Source organism: Schistosoma haematobium, chromosome 2 (genome assembly GCF_000699445.3).
Source record: "Schistosoma haematobium chromosome 2, whole genome shotgun sequence".
NCBI classification, from domain to species: Eukaryota; Metazoa; Platyhelminthes; class Trematoda; order Strigeidida; family Schistosomatidae; genus Schistosoma; species Schistosoma haematobium.
This window is the reverse complement of record NC_067197.1, coordinates 37,610,058-37,634,670: the sequence shown is the minus strand read 5'-3', so window position 1 is coordinate 37,634,670 and position 24,613 is coordinate 37,610,058. Positions and strand designations below refer to the sequence as shown.

The 24,613-nt window shown below is 38.5% G+C and overlaps 1 protein-coding gene across 2 annotated transcripts in view; it reads right to left on the bottom strand.

Annotated features, from left to right (window-relative positions):
• Window positions 1–19,466: 19,466 nt before the first annotated feature.
• The window catches only part of MS3_00010825 (uncharacterized protein), a 44,305-nt gene continuing 39,158 nt past the window's right edge, over window positions 19,467–24,613 (bottom strand). For both annotated transcript variants that reach the window (XM_051219220.1, XM_051219221.1), the window contains 2 exons: window positions 22,115–22,252; window positions 19,467–19,813 (listed from right to left, as the gene is read on the bottom strand). In XM_051219220.1, the coding sequence (XP_051068307.1) occupies window positions 19,706–19,813; window positions 22,115–22,252 (246 nt within the window). In that variant the 3' untranslated portion in view covers window positions 19,467–19,705. The remainder of the gene's footprint in view (window positions 19,814–22,114; window positions 22,253–24,613) is intronic.

Sequence of the window (24,613 nt, the reverse complement as noted above, 5' to 3'; positions counted from 1 at the left end):
TCAATATATTACGATAGCCAATCTTTTGTCGGATAGTTATCAAATACCAGCCTGAATTTAGGGACTGGTATCTCACTATTCATTAACGGTTTCATATAGTTGATACTGGCGATTGCTATGTACTAGTTTCACAGTGTTGATGAACGCGTCTCCGCTCCCCTCAGAAATTAAAGAACCTCCTTACCTCTGAAGCCAGATAAATATAGCTACATCTGAAAGTAAGTAGATACTCTATCAACGCATGTTGCCTTGAGACTCGATAAACATTTGGTTATCCACAGATATACTAGCCATTTATGACAATTGCTTAACACATAGCTTCCATATCTTATGTCCTACATCTCGCACCTCCAACACTTAATGCTTTCACTTCTTCAACACCACTCATTGCATTCCATAATTGACACCCTAACACTGACAAAGATTCATATCACTGTCATAAACATGAGTTGGAGGTGGTAGACGTCTTGGTTACAACTTACGCTCTACCTAATAATGGCATACGCAGCACTCACATATTAGTTTAGCTGAAAACGGACAAAATCATGTCTCCTAGATCTGAGACATACAAGCTTTACCGAATTCAACAGCTTATAATCCCTCTGTCTCAAAAAAGTTGGTCTCTACCTTGTTCCTAACTTCATACGTGTAACTAATTGATTGCACCATCAAGCGATCAGTATGAATACAAATAATTTTTTATCGTACATCAGGAAATTGAGTCTAGTTCATGTCTTTCATATATACACTCATGTTCGGCGAATTAATCTAAGCTGTCTGTCCGAATTTTAAACAATTATCAAAACGTTCACTTACTGAGTGAATTTTTGATATTAATGGTACTACTAAGTCATGTTACGGTTAAGGAGTAAGGAAGAAATATATAAATGTTGTAAAGCCCAAAAGGCTAACCGGCAAAAAAGTTGGAATTTTTCCTCTACGTGGTTATACTTTGGTTCCTTCAGTTAGCTTACTAGCGCAAATGCAATTATAAATCAACACATACTGTCAGCACACGGGCATTAACATCCAATTTGCCGAATGAAGTCAACTATAGTTATAATATCAACATTTCTACATTACTGAATGTCTTTGCATTTGTTTACATAACTCTGAGCATCAAGTACTTGCGCTGTTCTCACATTAAGCTGTTAACCAACGGTTGCTGTTACACATTTTGATATGAGTTTTTTAAATCTACTAATACCAAACCATTCTGCAGTATAGTAGTTCAAATTGGTTTCTCTCTCAAATGATGTGCACGTAAATTTTCGATTTACGAGTGCTGAAAATAAAACCAAACGTTTTAAAATTATTGCACATAGCTATTTATTTGCTACTGCTATCGTTTTGCTACATATCTCATTTTTTAACACCTGGAGGATTCTGACTATTCTCTTAGTAACCATGTGAGCGCGTTGATCTCACCTGGTATTGTATCGAAATGAAGCCATATTGATCCTGGTAGGAGAGTGGTGTAATGGTGTTGGTCCTAAAGACTGTCATTGAAGCTGAATATACGGTGACTAAGACTTACATTCAAAACCATAGAGAAGGTCAGAAATGGCGAACGCGAGAGCATCCGATCAATATAATATGACTTGGCCATTTGGATGTGGTCATCGTCATGTAACCTCTTGCTTTGCATATTATATCAATTATTTGATTTCCAGTTCAAATGTATTTTTCAGAAGTCTTTAGCCACAAATATTTTCTGTCATGATAGGACAAGTCAGTATATGCGAATTACACGTAAGGTTTGAATGACAAGGTAGTTGGAGAATTATGATCTTCTTCGTTATTAGAACTGCTCTAATAATAGACCTAATACTAAAACTGTAGATTTGTTGTGATGCAACTGCCTAATCAATAAAATCTTACGTGGAAATCACATCATCGTCTGCATTGACTTATCGTATCGCAACAACCACCAATATAAGATCGAGAACGCAATTAAGCTGGAGGCAGAACAATATATTTTTAGTATGAATAAAAGGGATAGGTCATATAAGAATGACTACGCCTGCAAGGCTGAGCCATGCCATCCGATGAATTGAATCAACTTTTCCTGCTTTTACCATTGGTGGGTTTTGTTTGCGTTGAATGTTGAATGTCTATTTTCCCGGTTGTCTCGTGTTCAGCTTTGAGGATTGTGTGATTAAAGCCCAATGCCACAACACAGTCACATCGTGGAAAATCTGTATTTCTGGAATAGATCTATTGTTCTGACAGCATAGAAAAAATGTAATAATATTAACCAATATATGTGACATATTATTTATGACAAGGAAAGTGTTACACAGTAGTGACCCGAACCTGCATGGCCGAGTCATGTCATATCGATCAAGTAATTCTGCGTTCCTATTTTTGATGTTTTATACAGTGTTGAATGCAAATCTTCTCAGATATCGCATGTTCTGGTCCAACGATAGCCAATAACATTGCAATCTAATGAAGAAAAACCCAAATCTAAACATTTACCCTTCCAAGTTAAGACTATTTTCTATGATGTTCGTTTATGCTTTGATTGCCTCAATAGGCTAGAAAATGACCTACAACTTCATAACAGTGTTATGTACAACGAGCACTTTCGACAATTGAATCAACTTAGAAAGTTCGCTAAAACGATTAAGCCTTATCACTGTTCATTTACATTACCTGCCTTGTGTCAGAAAGCAGGTCTTGATAACGGAGATATTTAGTTCTTATTTTGTTCCTTCTGAAACTAAATGGTCTGAATGGTCAACTGTTAATTTTCGGTATCATCGTAGAACTAAGATTAACGTCTAGCCTTTGTATGAAAGAGGTGACTTACCAAAGCTACCGACCAGTTGTTACGTAACCAAGTGTTTTCGAAAACGAAATGTTTGATTTTGATTTTTGTTCCTGTACTGAAGTCTTTCATTCATACTTTGCGATAATAAGGAAATAATCGGTCTAGTAGTGCCAACTCGATTTCAAGAAGCATCATAGCTGATGGTCATATCATACTGATTACATTCGTATTACGCAAGTTGCAAAGTTATTGTGATATTCAGAAGTATTTGGATGATTATAAGAACTAGGTATCACTAAATTAACGCAATTTAAGCCAAACAGAACTATGTGAGCACAAACGAACGTATTGTGTTTACAATCCAAAATCAGGTAGACATCGAGTACAAAATAATCATTAGTTCATACAAACACCACAATTACATGGCTCTTTATGCATTTTATTTTCCAATTTCGGTTCTTAACCGCATAATAGAAGCAAAACAATTAGATAACCAAGTCTACCAAACTAACATCCCTCATTTTTGTTGTCAAGTCTTGTTACAGTATTGAATAAACAAGTCTTTAGGACAGCAAGTATGTTGGTGTGATAAAAAGATAACTATAATTATCTTATACGGGACTTAGAAATGCAGTTCTGATTAATAAAGTTAATGTGGAAACTTGGTATTATTTTAATTCAAATTTGTCTGCACAGCAATCATAGTTTTCTAATAAACAATATCTTGTATATGCATTGGCTTTCTTACTAACATGTAATACGTAAAGATGACATAAAAAGGTGTGTTCTAGGTGTCTATGACTTCATATTGAGCTTTAAATTGAGACAAACATGTTAGTTAACTTTTCGTGCCTTAAGGTAACCCTCGTGCTATTGATAGAAGAAACCAGACAAGTAGTGAATAGGTCTTTATTTCGAACTTCACGCAGTCACAGTGGAGCGTGGGATTATCTATTCAGACAAACAAAGGCTCTCAACATTCAATATAAGATAATAGGGAATATAACGCTTATACAAAATAAGGAAGTGAATGAATACTTGAACAATACTGTCTTGGCATATGCTTGGTTGTTTGGGGTCAACTCTAAACCAACCAACCTAAGCTGTTACATTAGCTTCCCCCTAAAATCGACTTCCGTAGGAACGTCGGTTCGATTAACTTATCTATCGAAAACACCTTAGTTCTATTTCTCATCCCAAGGGAAAATTATCAACTCGCTCACTGTTTGACTTACAATCAGTGACGACTGACGCTGTCAACGCTAGTCCATGGGTGTCTCTTCATTTACTAGCTTGTCATTTTATTTTGTAGCATGTGATTTCTTCTACAACTATCGCTGACGGTTTGCTACGTGCTTTCAAGAGAAAGTGTGAGAATGTGGAACAAGAATATCTGAGGTAGTGCCGCATTTCTCAGGCCGAATGGCATGCGCACAAACTCGAATAAGCCAAAGGGTGTTGTAATAGCTGTCTTGGGGATATCTTCATCAGCCACTGGGATATTGTGATATGCCCTGACTAAGTCAATTTTAGTGAATATGTTCATACCCTGTAAACCGTTTGTGAAATCTTGGATATGAGGTATTGGGTACCTATCTGGTACGGTTTGACGGTTGAGGGTTCTGTAATCCCCGCACGGTCGCCAGTCACCTTCATTCTTCTTTGGGACCATATGCAAAGGTGATGCCCATTGACTATCAGAGGGACGGATAATACCCAGTTGTAGCATATAATCAAACTCAGCCCTAGCGATTTTGATCTTATCTGGTGCTAGTCTCCTGGGTTTTGCAAAAACCGGTGCACCTTCGGTTTTGATAGTGTGACTTACTTTTAGTTTGTCTTTAGAAGGCTGTGGGTTTGGTTTAGTTAAGTTTGGAAATTCCGCGAGTATATCTTGGAATTTCGCTGTTGTTACTGGAGGAGTTTGAATCAAGTTAAGAGAGCTGACGTGACTTTCTTTGCCTTTTGTGTAATACGAAGTTTCTTTTGGTGTTAATCGCCATTTCTTGGTGTCAACTAGAAATTCGTATCTCTCTAGAAAGTCCATCCCCAGTATTGCCAGATCTAAGTCGGCTACCGTGAAAACCCAAGGGAATTGCCTCCTGAACCCCAAATCTAGGGTTAAAGTTTTCTGCCCAAATGTCGCAATTTTAGTTTTATTTGCAGCTTGAAGTGTAATTGATGATGTTTCTCGACTAATCTCAGTTTTATTTTGAGGGATGATGCTAAGAGCAGCGCCAGTATCCACCAAGAAATTCAAGCCAGAGTTTCTGTCTCTAACATAAAACAAGCGACTGTTTAGGCGCCCCTCCTCAGTCGTCGCGACCTGGGGAGGGGTTACTCGTTTCCCGCTGTCTTAGAATTATGCTTAGGCCGGGCGCATGGTTGCATGCACTTGGTTGAGTTGACACCAAACTTCCAGTGGTACCAACAAAACTGCCCAGATTGTCTGGACATTTGTGACCTGTTTTGTGACTTGGCTCGTGGTCGTTGTGGTGACCTGCTCCTGTTTCTATGACCCATTTGCATTCTGGTGACAGCCTCAGTGAGACTCTTAACACTCGCAATGAGTCCTTCTACGACGGGGTCTTTTGCTGATTCTACTTTTTGTGTGTGATTTATTGTGCCTGATCCAGTTGGAGGACCTCTTTCCATTATTCTATCGGCTATACGCGCTAAATGAGATAATGAGGTTTCAGGATCTTGTGCATTCAAACAGTGTTGGACGTAGCATGGGAGAGCTTGTATCCATCCTTGTTTTAGGACTGCTTCACCCACTGTGTTATCACCCACAAAGACTTGGAGGTGACGTAAAAACTGTGACAGCGATCGATCACCTAGTGTTTCACCTTGAAAAAGTCTTTGGATTCTTTGACTATCTGATAATGATAAACGGTTCATTATCTCTCGTCTTAAGATGGTGTATGGTTGTGGTGATGGTGGATCTAAAATCAAGTCACGGACTTCTTTGGCGACTGAAGGAGGAAGGATAGAACACAAGTCTCTCTAGCGAATCCCTTCAGATTGATATTGTGTCTCGTGAAATAATGCTCTAGTTGAGCAAACCACAACTCAGGATCACTACGATCAAATTCTGGAAGTCGGGATTTCGTAGTCATAACAGTGTCTATCTCCACTGGTGACAAATCCTCCAGATTATGGGTTTCTATTGAGTCTGACATGAGGTATGTGACAAATATAGCAATAAAGTTAGCACAAAAAGTGGTTACTATAACACGAATAACTTAAGATAATACGGGACAAACTAGTTATGTACTCAACTTAGTTTACGGATAATCAGGTCTACTTTTATGATTAAGTAAAAAAATGTTAATAACAGAAATGAGGTTAAATTTTGCGTTCAAAAGGGGCTTACCAGTTTCTTACCTTAAGGTAACCCTCATGCTATTGATAGAAGAAACCAGACAAGTAGTGAATAGGTCTTTATTTCGAACTTCGCGCAGTCACAGTGGAGCGTGGGATTATCTATTCAGACAAACAAAGGCTCTCAACATTCAATATAAGATAATAGGGAATATAACGCTTATACAAAATAAGGAAGTGAATGAATACTTGGACAATACTGTCTTGGCATATGCTTGGTTGTTTGGGGTCAACTCTAAACCAACCAACCTAAGCTGTTACAAACTCATTAACTGGTAACTTTTTTTTCTTGAGATCCATGTTTACATTTCTGCAAACAGATTACTTTTTATGATGGATATTTATACCAAGTCTACTAGGTAGAAGCGTTTTTACACGGATAAAAAATAACACAAGCGTAAGGAAAATTTTGTCTGAGTGTAGATACATTTGAATTTAATCAACGAACATTCAGGTGAGCAGCAGGCCATTGTGTGTAATTGTAAAACAGAAGTAGACAAGCAGTCGTAAATTCTAGCAAACAATAGTTACGATGAAATCGTCGTTACTTCCGTAATATTCGTAATATTTCCCTATGGTAGGCCTTAGTGTTGTAGCGTGGCGTCGAGTTGAGATTAACTGTGAACACCGCTACCCAGAAACACGTGCCAGACAAATCAGAAGGCGAGGATCGAACGTAACCAGATTTATTTCGTTGGCGATCTCGTGGTATTGAACGAATACCGAGATCGTGCCAAGGAATGGTGCAAGTGGAAGCAGAAGACAGGAGTACGTGCGAACAGTACCAGAAACCGCGGAACAATGATGGAAGGTAATGGAAGCACAAAATGGCTATAATTAGCACAGTTAAACAAAAGCACATTAAAACAAACACTGGTACAGTTGGTTATAATAATAATTGTTTTTATTAAACCAGTCGTGTTCTCGTGATAAACGTGAGTCACTACAGGAGCCCCCCGCTAGAAAGGGTTTACACTTTCGATAAAAAGCGGTTTGAATCGTGGGACTGATCGGCTGACGAGCGATTGTAGGACGGAAGGATTGGCGAACAGGAAAGCGATCGTTGATCGTCGAGTTGCCAACGAAGGTCGTTTTCGGAGGACGGTACCAGGAGCGATGTGTTGTAGTTATTGCTTGAGTTGGTATGCTACACGAGAGTGGTTTGTATCCAGAATCTGAAGATTGCGTTCGTAGGGAATGCGGACCAGAAACGCTGCAGACGAAGGACGAAACCACGTTGAGCCAAAAGACCAGAAGCGACCATAACGACCAAGTTCGAGACCAAGCGTATGCCAAGCATTCGAAACCAATATATCGACTGAGTGCGTTGACAAGAGCATGGGTGGCCAATCCAGCTTTCGCCAAAGTTGACTGAAGTCGACGGAACCAAACGGAGATGGTCGAGGGCGAGGGCTCAGGAAACAAAAAGAAAATCAAAAAAAGAGAAGAGTGTAGCATGCAAGTAGCATAGGAATATTCCTACACCGTATCGGTTGTCGACTGTGCGACTAGTCGAGGAAGCGTACGGGTAACCGTACTCGGCGACCGGAACGTGAGACGATAGTCTCGTTCGCGTCGCGTGAGCCTGCCATCTCATCCGAAGTCAAGGGCGGCGTGGTCTGCTGATCTGGACGTGAGGCTGTCGTCTCATCCGTAGACGTTGCAGATGACGCGTGCTGTTGACTGGGACGTGAGAATGAGGTCTCAGATGTATCTAGCGTGGGACCTGAAGAGGATTTAAGGATCCCGCTAGGTTTGATAGGTCTAGCATTGAATCTCAGCTTATCAGATAGGGCACTGTCATCGACGTGTGCTGGTTTGAGACGATCAATGCTGACGATCTCGACGCGGCCGTGTCGATCAGCCTTGAAGGTCTTTTCGTGACGAGCGATCACGCGAAAAGGGCCTTCGTAAGGTTGTTGCAAAGGTTTGCGTACCGAATCTACTCGTATGAAAACATGTGAACAGGTAGATAACTCTCGAGGGAGAGCGACCTGTCGATGTTGTATTCGAGTTGACACCGGAGGCAGCGTTCGCATAAATGCAGACAGTCGATGGACGTAGTCTGATTTAGCGAAATTAGGTCTGCTCCGTGGTGTGAAGAATTCCCGGGCAGACGCAATGTCGTGTCGTATACAAGTTCAGCGGCGGAACATTGGATATCTGCCTTTAAACTCGTTCTGATACCTAAAAGAACGAGCGGTAAGGTTTCGTACCAGTCGTCGTTTTCGTGTGCTCGAAGAGCACTTTTAAGTTGCCGGTGAAACCTTTCAACTAAACCGTTTGAAGCTGGATGGTAGGCGGTAGTGCGTATTCGTTCCGTACCAAGCAGCCGAGTAGGTGAGGAGAATAGTGCGGACTCAAATTGTTGTCATCGGTCAGTCGTGGCAGTCGAGGGACAACCATATAGAGCTATCCATCGTTCTACGAAGCGGTGAGCAACTGTCTCCGCCGTGATAGACGTGATGGGTATAGCTTCGGGCCATCTGGTGAAGTGGTCGATGCACGTGAGTATGTGATCATACCCGTGCGATGGTGGCAGTGGTCCTACAATGTCTAAGTGAACGTGATCGAAGCGAGCATCAGACATAGCGAATGTACCGAGGGGGGCGGCTACGTGCCTGTGCACTTTTGATCGTTGACATTGTAAGCATTGCTTAGCCCACATACGAACATCTTTATTCATGGACGGCCAGACGTATCGTGCAGCGATGAGGCGTAATGTAGCTGCGATACCTGGGTGATATAATCCATGCAGGGCATCGAAAACGAGACGGCGATAAGCAGAGGGTACGATGGGTCGAGGAAAACCGGTAGAAGTATCACATAGAATGGTGCCAGAAGTCGTGGCTAGAGGTACTTCCTGATACTGAAGGGACGTAGAGTGTGGTGCTTTTGTACAGCTGGGATCGTTTGCTTGGGCAGCGGCCATAGCAGGAAGATCGAGCACCGGCAGGGTAACTGCATTCATTTGGATTCGTGATAGAGCATCGGTAACACAGTTCGACTTGCCTTGGATGTGTCGAAGGTCTGTCGTGAACTGGGAGATATAGTCCAAATGTCTGCACTCTCGTGGTGAGTAGCGGTCAGACTTGGTATGCAAAGCATACGTCAAGGGCTTATGGTCGGTGAATAAAATGAATTGACGTCCTTCTACTGCGTGCCGAAAATGTTTGATGGCGCAGTAGGCTGCTAGCAGCTCGCGACCAAAAGCGCTATATCTCGTCTCCGTGGTAGTAAGGCGTCGTGAGAAAAACTCGAGAGGTTGCCAACTACTGGAGATGTTTTGTTGCATGACTGCTCCTATAGCAACATCGGATGCATCAACCGCTATACTAAGCGTGGCTGATGGATCGTGATGGGCGAGAAGAGTGGCTTGCGCAAGAGCCGTTTTGATTTCAGTGAATGCAGTACGTGCAGAATCGTTCATTTCCAATCTGCATGGGTTGCCGCGAAGTAAGTCGGTTAGTGGTCGTAACCGTTCTGCCGCGTGTGGGATGAAACGGCGGTAGAAGTTAACCAAACCGAGAAAGGCCTTCAGTTCCTTGAGTGGGGACGGTTCGTTGTACTCCTTTATTGCTTGCACTTTGTCCTCACAAGGTAAAGTACCCTCTTGCTTGATAACATGACCCAGAAATATGATTTCTCGTTTACCTAACTCGCATTTGTCTGGGTTAACTACTATTCCATTATCCGAAAGGCGTTGGAATAATAGCGTAAGATGTTGATAATGTTCATCTACGTTTGATGATGCGATTAGCAGGTCATCAATATAGACGTGAACAAATTCGAGGTCTCGTACAATGCTATCGATAAACCTTTGAAAAGTTTGAGCAGCATTCCGTAATCCAAATGGCATTCGTAGGAACTCAAACAAACCGAAAGGAGTCGTGATAGCAGTCTTTTCGATGTCTTCAAGAGCGACTGGGATCTGATGATATGCTCGTACCAGATCGATCTTAGAAAAGATAGTCGTGCCCTTGAGCGATGCCGTGATGTCGTGTATGTGGGGGATGGGGTAGCTTTCAAAGCGCGTAACTACGTTTAGAGCTCGGTAGTCGCAGCATGGTCTCCAACTAACCCCATCTTTTTTGCGCACCATGTGTAGAGGAGAGGCCCATGGACTGTGAGAAGGACGAATAATACCAGTAGCTAGTAAATTGTCAAACTCACGCTTAGCGAAAGCTAATTTGTCCGGTGCCAGTCGGCGAGGTCGTGCCGTGACTGGCGGTCCGCGGGTGACTATGTGGTGTACCACACGATTGGTCACCGATGGAAGCTCCTCGAGTGGTTTAGTGAGTACGGGGAATTTCTCGAATAAAGCGTGGAATTTATCGTCACGCGAGTAAAAAGTGCCGAGGATCCGGTACGCGTTCATGTGGGCTTTACAGCCCATGAATTTGCTGTTCGACGAAGTATCGATTAGCTGCAGCCTACGTGAATCGACAAGCAATTCATAGTGCTGTAGAAAATCGATACCTAGTATGGCTGTGGGAACATCAGCAATGATGAACGTCCACAGATACCGTCGTCGGTTGCCCAGGTTGACCGCGAGTTGTCGTGTACCGTAGGTAGGAATGACTGAGCCATTCGCAGCGCGTAGTCGAAGCACTGTGGCTTGTGACTTGCTGCTACCTCGTGGTACGACAGAAACTTGGGCCCCAGTGTCTACTAGGAACCTAGCGTTCGTGCGGTGATCGTGAACATAGAATAGGCGACCAACCTGGGGTGAAGGGCCGGCGAGTACGGCCGTTTTTACTCGCCGGCGCTGGCGTTTCCCGCCTTGTATGAGCATGGTGCTCGACAACGGCGGGCGCCAGACCCGAAGGACCTATGGAACCAGCACCAACTGTCACTCGCTTCCGTAGCCGCCTTTCGGCGTGGCCTGGAAGATGCCCTTTTTGGGCGAGTGGTGACGCGTTTGCGAGAACTTGAGCGAGCTCGGGGACGTAGGGTTGGGGTACGTTACAACGGTCTCGAAAACTAAGACGTGTGTGAATACACCCGTCCCTGTCGCCATGAGCTGAGAAATGACCGGCGTCCAAGTCTACTTTAGGACGTGCCGTTGAAGCAACTACATAGGTGTCTTTATTGCTAGTCCTCGCCAAAATTTTATCTGCTATGAAGGCTACCTGGTTAAGCGGTGAGTCCTCGAGCAGTGCCGTCACAGTGGGTTGGATATGCGCTGGTAGTGACTCGAGCCACAATTCCTTAACTATTTCTGAGTCACTTGCTGTTGGTCCTGCAAGAGATTGCAGGCGCGTGAGGTGGTGGCTTGGTTTAGCATCACCCAGGGGGTGACGTGCTAACAGTGTCCTCAATCGTTCCTCCCTCGATGGGAGGAAATGTCGGAGAATTGCCTCTTTGAGGCGATCATAAACATTAGGTACGTTAGAATTGAGGACAACCTCACGAACAGCTACTAAGTGGTCCCCGGGCAATGACTCGAGAGCGTAGGCGTATTTTTGCCTTTGGCTCGTGATGCGACGAGTCTCGAACTGAGACTCTAACGCAGCAAACCAGACCTCAGGGTCGTGGGGATAAATGATACAGGTCGAAAATGAATGGCCTGCACGTCTGAGTCTATAACATTAATAGTATTCTTATCGCTATCCGTCATGTCGTGTATATTATATATTACAAATTAACATGAAAATATACGACAGACGTGGATAGATAAATAATAGACTCACCAAATTGGCTTCTTTGGAAGATTTGACCCGAGGTTGAGGCGTGTTCCAAACTTTGTGATCACCAATTGTAGCGTGGCGTCGAGTTGAGATTAACTGTGAACACCGCTACCCAGAAACACGTGCCAGACAAATCAGAAGGCGAGGATCGAACGTAACCAGATTTATTTCGTTGGCGATCTCGTGGTATTGAACGAATACCGAGATCGTGCCAAGGAATGGTGCAAGTGGAAGCAGAAGACAGGAGTACGTGCGAACAGTACCAGAAACCGCGGAACAATGATGGAAGGTAATGGAAGCACAAAATGGCTATAATTAGCACAGTTAAACAAAAGCACATTAAAACAAACACTGGTACAGTTGGTTATAATAATAATTGTTTTTATTAAACCAGTCGTGTTCTCGTGATAAACGTGAGTCACTACAGTGTCTCTAATTCTGACCCCAGTTGGGTCGTTTCTAATTGCTATTGAGATATACATGCAAGCTATCCTCATATATAATTTGCAACATAACCCACGTTACTGAATGACGGAATTAGATAAAAAAATACGAGAATGGATTTTTGAATATGTATATTTTGTGCACTCACTGATCTGGACATACAGTCAGGGGAAAGAAGCAAAGAAAGCAAAGTGAAATTACATGCAGTGAAGATGGCGTGCGAGCCGATCAATATTTATAATCAGAACAAAAATAAGCTACAGACATTTGATCAGTGGGATAAGCGGTTAAAACATAAACGATCATATAGAAACAGTCAGGATTAATAAACCAATAAATGACAGATTAAAATGTGGTTTGAGAAGAATTAATAGATTGGGTTTACCTTAAGCTAGGTTAAGTTATATGGGCTTCACATAGCACATGACATTGCAACAGGGGGCAAATTAAGAATTTCCAGGAAATTTTCTCTTATTTTTTCTTTATTTCAAAAATTTTCCCCTTTATTTTCCCGGTATTTGTCTTCATCTCTCCTTCTTCTCTTGTCTAGTTCAAAGAGCAACTTTAGAAAATTAATAAAGCCTCGAAACATCCATTACTAACATTGTCCGCAAAAGGTTTGCATAAAAAAGCCATGAACAGTGGAAAGTGTTTTGCAACATTACCACTTCATCATGCCCTGGACGTGTCAAGTGTAGCGCAGTCAGTTATGACTGTAGATATATCGCAACATATCAGGAGTTACACCTTCAATTATTTCTAGCATAGATAATTCTAAAATATTCACAATTAAGTGACCGAATAAATGAAAACATAGTCGTGGTTACTGGCCACGATACACTTAGATGACAACGTAGGATTTATTCCAACTCAATTTACTGATTTAGGGTTTTTTAATTTAAAAAAATCTTAAAAAAATTGGTCGCCCTGTACCAATGACGTTACCAGCAACCTCAGAAATACATCAATATATCTAAAATTCATTGAAGGTATTTGTTATATTCGAAGGAAGAATAAATGAATAGACTATTATTACATATATTCTTATTATACAACTGTTAAGTAACTTTGTTACATGTTACCTCGCAGTCTTTTTATTATAAGCTCTCATTAAATCAATTGCTACCACTACACGATATGCTATTTTAGCTTATTCTCAATTTAGTGGTTATGATCTTTCACACTCACAGCCACTTTTGGGATTGGTCTTGTATAATTGTTATTTTCTATTTTTTAGTTTGATGGGGTCCGGTTTGCATGTGTATAAACCAAACATATCTGAAATATATGGTTCGCAGAGTGGGGGGTATTACTGGTGTTCTGGACTCAAACAGGAAGGACTAGAGGAGAAGGACTTGTAGCGTGGCGTCGTGTCACAATTGACTATGAAAACCGCTATCAAGAAACACGTGCCAAAGAAATCAGAAGGCGAAGGTTGAACGTAACTAGACTTATTTCGTTGGCGATCTCGTGGTATCGAACGAATACCAAGATCGTGCCAAGGAATGGTACAAGCGGAAGCAGGAAAGTGGAGTACGTGCGAACGAACCTAACAACCGCGGAACAATGATGGAAGGTAATGGAAGCACAAAGTGGCTGTAATTAGCACAGTTAAACAAAAGCACGTTAAAACAAGCACTGGTACACTTGGTTATATTTGTAGCGTGGTGTCGAGTCGCGGTTGACTAGGAACACCGCTACCAAGAAACACGTGCCAAATAAATCAGAAGGCGAAAGTTGAACGTAACCAAATAAATCCATAAAATCCCCGAGAAGCCAAATGTCAGAAGACAGTTACTGGACCAAATCGGGATATATTCGCTGGCGATCTCGTGGCATCGAAAGGATACCGAGATCGTGCCAGGATAGAAGCTTGGTTACAGAACGTAACCGAATCCGCGCGAAGTTTTAATCAAAGTGTGTGTATATGAATGGAAGCAAAATATAGCTGTCATTAGCACAGTCAAACAAAAGCACATTAAAACAAGCATTGGTACAGTTGGTTATAATAATAATTGTTTTTATTAACTCAGTCGTGTTCTCGTGATAAATGTGAGTCACTACATATTAATGATTGTTTTCATTAAATCAGTCGTGTTCACGTGATAAAAGTGAGTCACTACAGACTAATAAGTACTCTAGTCTGCTCGTACCGGTGAACACGCCATTATTTTGACACAGTGCTAAGGATGTATAGGTCATGTGCTGGTTGACGATTTAGTCACGTGATAGTTTATACGCCACAGGACTTGTAATCAAGTAGTCATCTACAAATGAGTGTACGTGATATAAATAACAGAGCAAAAACTATAAGAGTATTACCCGGGCTTTTTGAGACATTTATGTTGCTTAGGATTTCAGACCTGGTCAGTCGCAACAATGAGACGTTAATATTAGTAAGGTTAATTTTTTTGAAAACCGAAAACACTGTCCTTTGTTCTTATGTATCAGGTAACCTGACAAATCGTCTGGTGCATTTAATTGTGGAATTCGGGAGTATAACTTTGAGAACAACTAACGCTCCAAATAATTTTTCTGTACAAACGTAGAGTTCATAGATACACGCAGACTGAGCAGAATAATCAGAAACATAAAAACTCAGTGACCACGCGGTAGTGACTAGTTTTTAACCAGCCTTATTCAGTCAGCAAGTACTTAAACATGGATATTAATGTGTTCACTTTGTTTTAAAACTGGTCAATCCGTTCTCGATTTATTAAAAAGATGATAGACCGAACTTTTTAATGACACTGTATGTTTCTAGCGAATGTTTGCTTCTGGGTATGAGACGTGGTACAAACCAAAATAATTATGGGCATTTTGATATGTTTATTAAGATGTCCATGGTGTATTAAAAATGTTTTGACAAAGGTCTTTATGCTCGTAGAATGAAATCCAACTTCGGTTTCAAAGTAATTACATAACAGCTCCATATACTTACTTGGCTATCGTCTATTTACTTGGGAGTTTCAGATACAATGAAAAAACAGCTTTGAAACTTTTGGGAAAAGGAAAGTAGCACAAATAACAATCATTTTTTTGCACATCAAACGTGTCCAGACTTGTCATGTTATTGAATAGTTGTAACTACAATTGTTTAGACTACTTTTGTCCCAAGACATTCCAAATCGTTCGGATAGACCCAGACCCAGAAACGCAAAATAACAATGAATCTGTCCAACGTTTCTTGTTTACAATATATCATATTGTAGCTGTAAGTAAATCCCCAGAATAAATATTTCTGCAAGATCTCAACATTGATACTGACCTAATTAACTTCACTGGACACACCTAGCTGAAGGCGCTCGGTCAAGCATCCACAGCAGATCGCGAATGGGAACGTTATATTACGCATCACTTGCTACAGCCAGCTTAGATCAGATGCCGCCCGATAAATCGCGAGTCTTTCAAATATACCATCGAACCACTTCATCACTGACTTCTGTTTGACTGGGTAGGCATACTTCGATTATAAAGGTGGTACGTGTAAAGGCTTTGTCGAACAAACATATATGCTATCTTTAATATTATAGAAAGCGATCTGGTAACAGTAATTTGGTAACTTTATTGAAAATGATACGGTGTACTACGAAGTTACTTTTAAATTGCGAATACTCGAAATGTCTAGTGTGAGCGCTAATGAATCTACATTCTACTAAATACGGATGAAAGGAGCATCTTTTCTAGCTTGGACACAGGATCATATACATACTGATTTGTATTATAAAGTAATCTAATATTTCAATACCCCGGCTGCTGGTCAATCGACAAGAACTGGGACACGCATGATTTATTGTATTCGTGGTGTATTAAGTTGCATTATAAATGAATAGCACTTAACAGATTAGTACATTGGAACTTTCATGATAGAAGTTTGACACACCAAAAAACTAGTTTTTAATATAAACGACCTGAAAACTTTTATGTTAGTGACGGCAAAGCTGTTCTAACGTGACAGGTTGCAGTTCAATTATATCGTTATGTGTGTAGACAAGTGAACTAGTTGACTGGGATATCCCAGGTCCTATGGTCTGGAGACTAAGTTTTATTCTTCTATTGGAGAGCAGTATAATTGAAGGTCACTTGATGATGATACGTTCTGACTTTTCAGGGGAAAACAAGCATCTTAAGAACTACTTCAGGGGATTAGTTTTTATGGAGGACGGAGTTGAGGACAAGTAAGCGAATCTTAGCAAGAAATGTTAGGAAACTGTTTTTAAAGCTGCAAATTGTATGTGATGACGAAGTCCCGAGGACAACTGTGCCAGCCCTAGGGAACACAAAATTCCAGACACAGCTGTAAGTTATCAATGAATTTACTTAACCTTTGGACGCAAATGTTTGAGGGTTGTTAATCTGGTAAGTGGTAGAACGTGTGGGCGAAAGCTGAGAGCCAGTCGCCTGCCGGAACCCGGGAGGCAACTGGCTGATTGATTGAATCTGGTAAGTGACGTTACCTCAGTTATACCGGAGTCTGGGATTTCGAATATAACAAATAACACTCCAACTGCCTGGATAAACATGTGTTTGAAATGTAATTTTCCGAAACAAAGTGGGAATTCTACTCCTGCATTGTCTTAACGTCAACAAAGTATATCTAAAGTTGAGCAGGATTTATATTTCATTCTTTATTTAATTGAATTCATTTAAAGGTTATAAAAGCTTTATATATATATATATATATATATATATATATATATATATATATCACAGCCATTGAAAAAGGTTTCAGGCATCTTACTTGGAGTGCTCTGAAAGTTAGTATTGGCTGAACTTAACTCAAATGTCGCGCGTAACAAATGATAATTTTCAGAAAAGATTGCTGACCTTTCAACACTGATTTTTCATCGCACGTTTGTCAGCTCACAAGTGAAATACGTTTCAATAGGACTGGTCAGTGATAGCACTAACCAGTATACGTTGTTGTCCTGCTTCGGTTTGGGCACCCGGGCAGTATCACAGCCCTTGCACAAATCAAATGAGATCTGTGTGGCGCATATATATTTAGTGCCTCATTGACCAATATCAATGTGTTCAAATAAAATAAAATAAATAAATACGTTGTTGTCTACCTGCAATTACAGTGTGGAATCTGCGTATCCATAAATTATGATTCGTTTCGCAAAAATTCCGATGGGATTTGTGAGGGACCCTAGATACCAATTATAACAATCACAAAGGCAGAAACGACAATGGGGGTGTCGATCGATAAAGTTTATGTCTGGAAATTAATGTGTTAGATCAACTTCTGCGTAAGACTAATCGATAACAATATGAAGCTACTTACCTTTTGACATTCACTAACCAGTCACTTTTGAATGGACGAACGAGACCGAAATGGTTCTGTTCAAAATGTTTTTCAAGCACCATGACGACTATTACTTACAGAAACCAATTTTTTCATTTCAGTACAGATTTTAGTGATAGCCTAAAGTTCCCATTATTCAAGTCAATGTCGATCTGTATGTTCAAGTTCCATGCTAAATATACGAATAACGCATCGTCACTTTCTGAACGCTCATACTTTTCGAACACCTTCCTTTACCAGTTCTCATGATCCTTACCTCACATATTTTGAAACAGCTCACGGCCTACTTATGAAACTAATTATTGCAAACATAAATGACCCACAGGGGTGATTAGAATATTTCTCCCCTAGTCTGTCTATTGGAGGAACAAAAAAAGCGATTACAATGGGGGCCTGTATATCAAATATATTTCGTGATGAAAAGATTTCGTAGATGTAAAACTGGTCGTAAAATTCCTAGAATGAAGGTAAGTTGGAGCTAGACACTACTTTAAAGACTTCTGTACATATTATTGTATATTTACAAGTGAATATAAGGGATAGATTTGTTTTTTCTTTTACGGCATAATTTACGTAGCTTATTCTTTACCGTAACAAAATATCTAGAAATAAATACAACAAAACGTTATGCCGAATACCTTATGCTAATCAAATAAAACACTCGGTAGGTTTGAATTTTGATGATTGACTTAGAAACAGTATATCCATGAGGTGAATGAACTTCATAATATCTTAGACCCATCTTTTTAACGTAAATGTCGAGAGCTCATCTTCGAATTTTAATACTTACCGGTTAATCAAATTCAGAAACAGAAGTAAATTATCATCAAATGTATTATTAATATGAATTAGAACAAAAGTGGACTAATTATATTTTGATCATCCACTTCTTATTCTTGCAGTAGTTTTATTAGAAATTCACTTATATAAGTTAATCATTCGTTTGAAAGATTAATCGAAACATTCATAGAGTAAAGTCTAAGTTTTTTTACATATACAGATACATGTTATTGTAAGAAGTGTGTAAGAATTGTAAAACGTTATACTTCGAGAAGTATCATTGTAATATTACATATCACTTGAGTGAATATGATGTCCAAATGCCCAATACAAAATGTAACCTAATTATCAAATATTATAGAGGTTTAAAATTCATGAAACAAACATATATGACTTGAATCAACCATCAGCTTAAAAGATTAACAGTTTTATGAAACAGATGATAATTATATAACTTGTGTTATTATTATTATTATTATTATTATTATTATTAAAATCAGACTTTCTAGTAGATATTGAATAAAATATTTTTATAATAATCCACTTATCATGACAATAACGCCTCCTTAAAAAGAAAAGAAAACTGTTATATCCCGATGAAAATAATGAATCGTAACTTTTGGGATCCATTTATGGACCAATACTATGCGTACATTTTTAAATAACTAAACTATTCATATTAGTGTTCCTCTTATCATAAGTTTTATTTTGACCTATGGACTATCATTATAGGATTTCCCATTCTTGAATTATTATTCCCTGTCTATTAGTCACTACCTCCCATATTCACAACCACATTTGGCCAAATCTTGTTCCCTAATTTATGATACGATGTGGTCTGTTTGATTGGTATATAAACTCAGCATGTTTGAAATAAATGATTCATATCGCAGAGGCTGAGATTGGTGTTCTGGACTTAACAGGCTGAGCTAGGCGGAAAGCAAGACCGATAAGGACTCTAGGCTGCTCGTACGGGTTTTGTGCGTCATTGGTCCAATCGATAAATCACTGTTCTCTAATTGGCGGTATCATTACATTATACATTAACAGGGCACACAGGCCACAAGATATAACAAAAACAAACTTTAGAATTACCGCGAACTATTATCAATGATCAATAATATTTAACGAATGTATTAATATGGAGACAACAACAATTATCTCCATTTTTTAAAAAAGATTCTGCAAAATATATTTGCGCAAAAAGAGAAGTTTGAAGAAGTATTCAACAGTTATACATTGGATATAAACTTTAGGGAAGATACAAGTTTTCTTTTGTAGTAAAAAAATAATGGGATATACATAAAAGAAAAAAAACTTGGCTCATTTCGTAATTTCATCAGAGATTTCATGAAGTTTGTTTAGAAGAATAGATATATTCTGAAGTTTCAAATTTAAATCTTTGTGTCTATCAATTGGATGATAATAAACCTGTTATGAAAGTGGTAAATAACGTTTAAATTCATTATTAAATATACCGAAAAGCTATATATAGCATTATATATATATATATATATATATATATATATATATATATATATGAAATTTTCGGGTGAGGCGGGATCGTGGATGCACATTGCTGCAGAGTCCCACAATAGGACAATGGTGGATATGTCGCCCAATTTCTTGGATTAGTTGAAGTTAGACATTAACACCATCGGGTGCCGGCTCACTGGTCTAGTTGGTTAAGAGCCTTGCGCGAGACTGGTAGGTCCTAGGCTCGAGTCTCGCAGGGGGCGAGGTCGTGGATGCGTACCGCTGAGGAGTCCCATAATAGGACGAAACGGCCGTCCGGTGCTCCCAGGTTTTCCATCGTGGTCTAGCTTTAATTGACTCATGATCTCAATTATTAAAATTACCATAATATCTACAAAAAACCTCTACTGAAATATATTTTTCTCATTTATCAAGTACATTATTGTTAGAAAAAAACTATTCTTACGCAATCAGGTAAACGAATTGAAAATGAAAGAATGGAATTAGAGCGGGTAACCTAAAGGTTATAAAGTGAGAGTTTGATTCAGCAAGCCACCGCTGCACTTATAGTTTGTAATAAAGGTAAGAAATGTAAGGGTGGTTTCCTCCCTTACATTTCATAAATTATTCACTTTATTTTACTGTCGGTTACACAAACGCGAAATTAATCCACTGAATATCTGTTTTAATATATCAACAGCAAAAAGAAATGTGTTCTAAATCTCTAATTACTTGGTAAACTAGAAGCAATTATGTGTGTATAACAGGTGAAAATGTAGAATAAAGACGTTTAAGAGATTGAATCAATTGAACACATTACAAAATAAGATTCAAATCTAGGTGTTATGTCTTTTGCAATAGCATAAAACATAATTTTAATCTGAGAGAAAACTGATGTTTATGAATCCATGTCATACAATCGTATAATTATTAAACTTCAACATTACTAACAGTTTCAACTGTGCTCTGTGTAACTCCAACAGTCGAGATAACGGGTAAAATGTAAAGTCTCAGGTTTGATGACTAAAAGACAATATTCGTTTATTTATCTGGAAATATATTGTCCGTGATTTGAAGAGAGAAAAACTATTACAAAATAAATGTAGACGAGTATCAGGATATGTATAGAGTAGTAAATGTTCAGTACATAGAAAAACAAAACTTTGGAACTTCTAGCTACATGTTGACAAAAGAGAGGTTCTAACTTCCTCTTGACGAAAAATTATTATTTTGATAGATAGTAGCCCCGAATTACCCAGAGAAATTGATGAAATATCCTGGGTATTTAGAATTTTTCTGACAGCTGTAGTTTACTTGATCAGCATGATTAAAAATGAGTTTGATTTGTGGTCATTTGTAACACCATACAGAGAATTAAACCTATCCTACTTCATCATTTACTCTTCACAAATTGAGTATAAGTTGAGTAAGTGATGATAAATTTTCTTCAAAGGAATCGCTATCAGTTGATATTAAGTGGCAAACTAATGGAAACTACAGATCACCAGAAATCTCGTTTACCGCACTGAGGGGTTTTTCTGGAAGTAGGCACTTATGACCATAACATAGGTGAAACCTAGCAGTTTTGAGCTTCGCGTCACGTTTAAACCACCGAGTCAAGATCTGATGGTCAAAAGCTCTAAATCCAACTGACTTGCAAGATAATAACCGATTATAACCTGTAAACTGAATATGATGATGATAAAAAAATTTATTTAACAAGGCCGTTGTTTTGACAAAGCATGATTAAATCATCACTAGTACGGCTTTTAATTATCTTGTTGTTAATTTTGAGGACTGACTTTATATCAATCTTTGTTATCATATGTGAATTGTGTGTAGACGCCTCAATCCACCTATTCTACGAAACTAGTGACAAGATGGCTGCGTATCAAGGCAATCTGTATAGGATTTACAAATACCAATGAATGCCGATCAAGACTCAGTTTCAAATAGCAACAATGGGATAATTCAAACTCTTATTAATAACGACACACACACACACACACAGAGAGAATATACTCGTCGAAAAAGTTAGTGGTTATCTGGACTTAGCAGCCAATTAGATAATGCACTGTCATTTCAAGAGAGAGATATTTAGTTCGGGTCCCATTAAGAACATCAGGTACATCTAGCTGAAAAGTCTTAAATGAGATTAAACATGTGTCCTGGATACCTTTGTTGCCCACAATCTATCTATTCTATAAAGCAATGTTTTATTACACACATACATATCAATGTGAAGATAGTACTTACTTGTATAATTTCAAATGGTTTAACTAATCTCTGAGAATATATGCATTGTATATCTGAATCTGAAAGATGATTAATAAGAAGAGCCCATGTACTTCCAGGGTCAAGAGTCCATATAATTTCTATACTGGAAATAGAAGCCTATTTAAAAATGAGAGGGTAAAAAAATTAACTACTTTGAAAATAGTAAAATCAGATTCTTTTTTCAAATATAACACAAGTATGGAAAAACATAAAAGTCTTATATAACTGAAGTAAAATGATAAAATACAACTTTACAATAAGAAGTAATTTTGTGTAATCAATCAGTTTTCAGATGATCGAAATTTATAGCTTAGAATGATGATTTTAATGGTGTTGCATTTTGTGAGCGCTACGTAAAACATTCATTGTCCGTAAAAACAATATCATTAACATAAACAGATAGAAGTGAGCTATTTGAGTTGCTCTATCTGGAGTTTGCGCTTATATTGTCTAGAAGGACAATAAAAGCTTCAACGTTCAACCCGTCAGTGATTCCAAAACGCATCTCCTCCATAACAAATCAATCATTCTCAGAAGTAAGATGATTAGATTTTCTTTAAATGATGTCAACATATACAACAATAAATTATTACTTGCACAAATTGCTATCACAGAATCTTTCGAGGGTCCGAGATTACTTTACGGAATTACAACTCTACTATAAAATAAACACTAATGGTTTTAGTCACATAGAATTCTACTATCTCACTTAAATTAAAGTGCTAGACAATTAATTGATCATTAAGAAATGACCGATATCGTGTTTGTCTAATCCTCTAAATGCTGATTGAATTCTATCAACCATATTGTAATGCGATCACTAATATAAGCGACTCAACACTGAGTGCACTGTGTTAAGATATTTGGTGATCGTAGTCAACATGAAATCCTGGACCTCGGTCGCCAGACGCACTTATAATCTTAAGGGAACTAATGTTCTCTGTGAGATTCAGATTCGAGTCAGTCATATTTGGACTCTAAGATTTTACCACTTAGCGATTCGGATCTTGAGTGACCTTTTGTAGTAATAGTAATAGACATTCCTCAACGATTCTACTTAAAATGTTTAGAGATAGGCTTCATAATGGATTTTTTAAATTTAAAGAGATAACAAGCAAATGAAGATAGAAATCTAAGACAAAGTTGAAATAAACAAATGAGACTTTAAAAAAGGGAAGTAGAGAATAATACTTAACTGAAAATTAAGACGGTAGAAAATAGGTAGAATTGCAAAGAATTTCACCACATTTTAGTAAAAATCTATTGTTTAGGCTTAGAGTAGGAAAGTTTGTAACTTCTAACATGGGTCAGATAAGAAAAGGCAAGTGAGTTAATGTAATGTCATTAATCCTTGATTTCAGTCAATGACGGTTCATAGTTTTATCAGTTTACTTTCTGTTACTACCTAGTACTCTACGTCTAAACTGAGCATTACTCAGCTGGTGGTCCCACTACCTGTAAACAATGCTTCGAATTAAACCATGATAATAAATAATAGTAGACTACATATTATAAGTAGTCCTTCTCCTCTTTTTAAAAAGTTTTCAAGAGACCTGAGTAACTTAGTTAAAACGTGCAAAACATGTAACTACAGCTGAAAATATAAGGTTACAGTCAAAAAAATATATCCAATTTTACAACGAAGTACTGACTAGCGACTAACATCAAGATGGATCCTTATAATAACCAGCGATGACATGGGATAATTGTTGCACTATATGTGGGGTTTGTGTATGGTAACTATATTACTTATCAATAACCAAGATTTTACTGACAGATTTTTCCGTTTGGTTCTTCGATTAATATGTGACCTAGTTACTGTTTTATCGGTTAATGCATATTTTACTTATCAGAACATACTGAATGGGTCATTTTTCGTAATCGTCAGTACTAACAGTTAACTGTTATGACTAATTTTATCATCTTGGATGTAAACTTTAACTTAACCCAATTACCATTTATAGTAGAAAAATCTATTTATTTCTAAGTACTCATATATAAATAATCTGAGAAGTCAAGATCGTCATCTAACTTGACTCGAAAATGAGTGCGTTGTTCCAATGAACTTTACAACATATTGTGAATTGAAAATGTGGATCGCTATATTTTAACTCAGTGATCAATGGAGCATAATGATCACCACAAAATTTGAAGGTTCTTAACATAATACCATATAGGTTTGTGGGTGGATATTGCTTTGAGACGTTCGAAAACCGTTGTCTAATATTTCCTAGTTTCTCAACTGATGTTAATTCAAGGCAAAGTCTATATTCAAAACAGATAATCATTCAAAACGCATAACCAGTATTCTGTTGGGAAACCTTACTTGACTGTGGATTGGATTGGTTGTAGACTGGATAATTTATCAATTGAGAAAGAGAGAATTATTAGTTATTCACATATTTAGGTATATTCTAAATCTCACGAGAAACACAATAGTAAATAACTGAGAAACATGGGTGATATCACCTGAAAAAA